At 40.5% G+C, this 1,379-nt stretch overlaps 1 protein-coding gene across 2 annotated transcripts in view; it reads left to right on the top strand.

The window, feature by feature from the left end:
- Positions 1-974, top strand: part of LOC110030069 — a 51,939-nt gene extending 50,965 nt beyond the window's left edge. The window contains exons 16-17 of one of the 2 annotated variants that reach the window (XM_020732616.1): positions 16-393; positions 462-974. In XM_020732616.1, coding sequence (XP_020588275.1) covers positions 16-390 — 375 coding nt within the window. In that variant the 3' untranslated portion in view covers positions 391-393; positions 462-974. Of the gene's footprint in view, positions 1-15; positions 394-453 lie in introns of both variants that reach the window. The other variant, XM_020732614.1, reaches the window with a different exon arrangement.
- The last annotated feature ends 405 nt before the right edge of the window (positions 975-1,379 follow it).

The raw sequence follows: 1,379 nt of genomic DNA, 5'->3' as shown, positions 1-1,379 counted from the left end.
TTTTTTTTTTTTCAGAGAGAACTGGTTGTTTGCTCCCATGGGATACTTGCTTCGAGGAGGGATTGTGTTGCTTTCTCAGCTATGGTTCGTAGCTCATACGCTTCTGGCATCAGCTCCGAATCTGCCACCACTTCCATAGACAATCCATCGTACAGCGGAACATTTCAAAGGCGTGATGATACGGCTGTCGATAGTTGTTCCATCCAAGGAAGCCACTCTGGCAGGCTTCTAATGGATGTTGATAGGACAGATGATAGTTCCATGTCTCATGCTTCTAATAGAAAGAAAATAGCTAATAGGAGTGTGTTCTCTGGCAAACAACTTCCTCAAAAACCAACTGCTCGCAATTCAAATGCAGTAGATGGTGGGGAAACAAAATCTAAAGATTGAGAGGTAATTGGATGCTTTCAAACCCAAACCTTCTGTGTATGACACTGATTTTTGCACTTTTAGTTCTGTAGGGCGTAACAAGTTTTCAAAAGGAAAAGGTTTTGACATCCTATCAAGCGCCATTGCCGAACCTGAGGCTTCCTAAAGATTGTGTGTTTAAAGATGGCTCAGCAGCTCATGATTCCGAGCCTTGTGCACCGCAAGAACCTGGTGGATAACCTCTGCAAGAAGCACTGTTGATTATTGAGCAGTTCTAGACAATGAGACTTCTGTGAGGGCCCCCGATGTCTTCGTCTAACGATTTGGAAGATTGCTTCAGCATATCCTGTCGAACAAAACACGCAGTGTCGGGGTAATGGCTTTCCAATGTATTATTTATAAATTAGATGATTCGCCATTGTTCAGAAAGTTTTGTGCAAGCTTTGTATATCTGAGAGTATTGTACAGAGTGAGTAGATTTCATTAGTCCATGGCGCAGGGTTTGCTTGGTTGATTCCCTGCCCTGCTTTTCATCTGGTTCAAGGGCGCGCGAGGGAACTCATCTGCCATAGTGATATACGGAATATAGGTGTTCTCATTTTTTTCTTTTCTGTGCATTTTTGTAGGTATCTATGCTAGTTTAAACCATTGAACCAATAGGGCATGGTTCAGTAGCAGTAGCCAGTAGCCAGTAAAGCTTAATGTATTGTTCCATAGCATCATCATAATGTAAATATTAGTGGAATTTGGCTCTCGGTTATGCACGGGTTGAGACATACCAGCAAGTTCTTCATTTGACGTTAATTGGCAATTTGAATGAGCATTTCTACAATTTTGTAGATTACTAATTTCAGAATCTAGCTTATATATAATTTAGTGGTAGTGAGTAAGACGTGCGTGATAAAAAGTGAACACTGATATTGAATGAGGTTTTAATTAGAACTATTAGACATGTATTGGCTATAATTAATAAGGCAATACTGATAAACTGGAGTTCATTTTGAGATGAG

This window comes from Phalaenopsis equestris, unplaced genomic scaffold (genome assembly GCF_001263595.1).
Source record: "Phalaenopsis equestris unplaced genomic scaffold, ASM126359v1 Scaffold000648, whole genome shotgun sequence".
Classification (NCBI taxonomy): Eukaryota; Viridiplantae; Streptophyta; class Magnoliopsida; order Asparagales; family Orchidaceae; genus Phalaenopsis; species Phalaenopsis equestris.
Note: the sequence above shows the minus strand (reverse complement) of the source record. Positions and strands in the feature narration are given on the sequence as shown.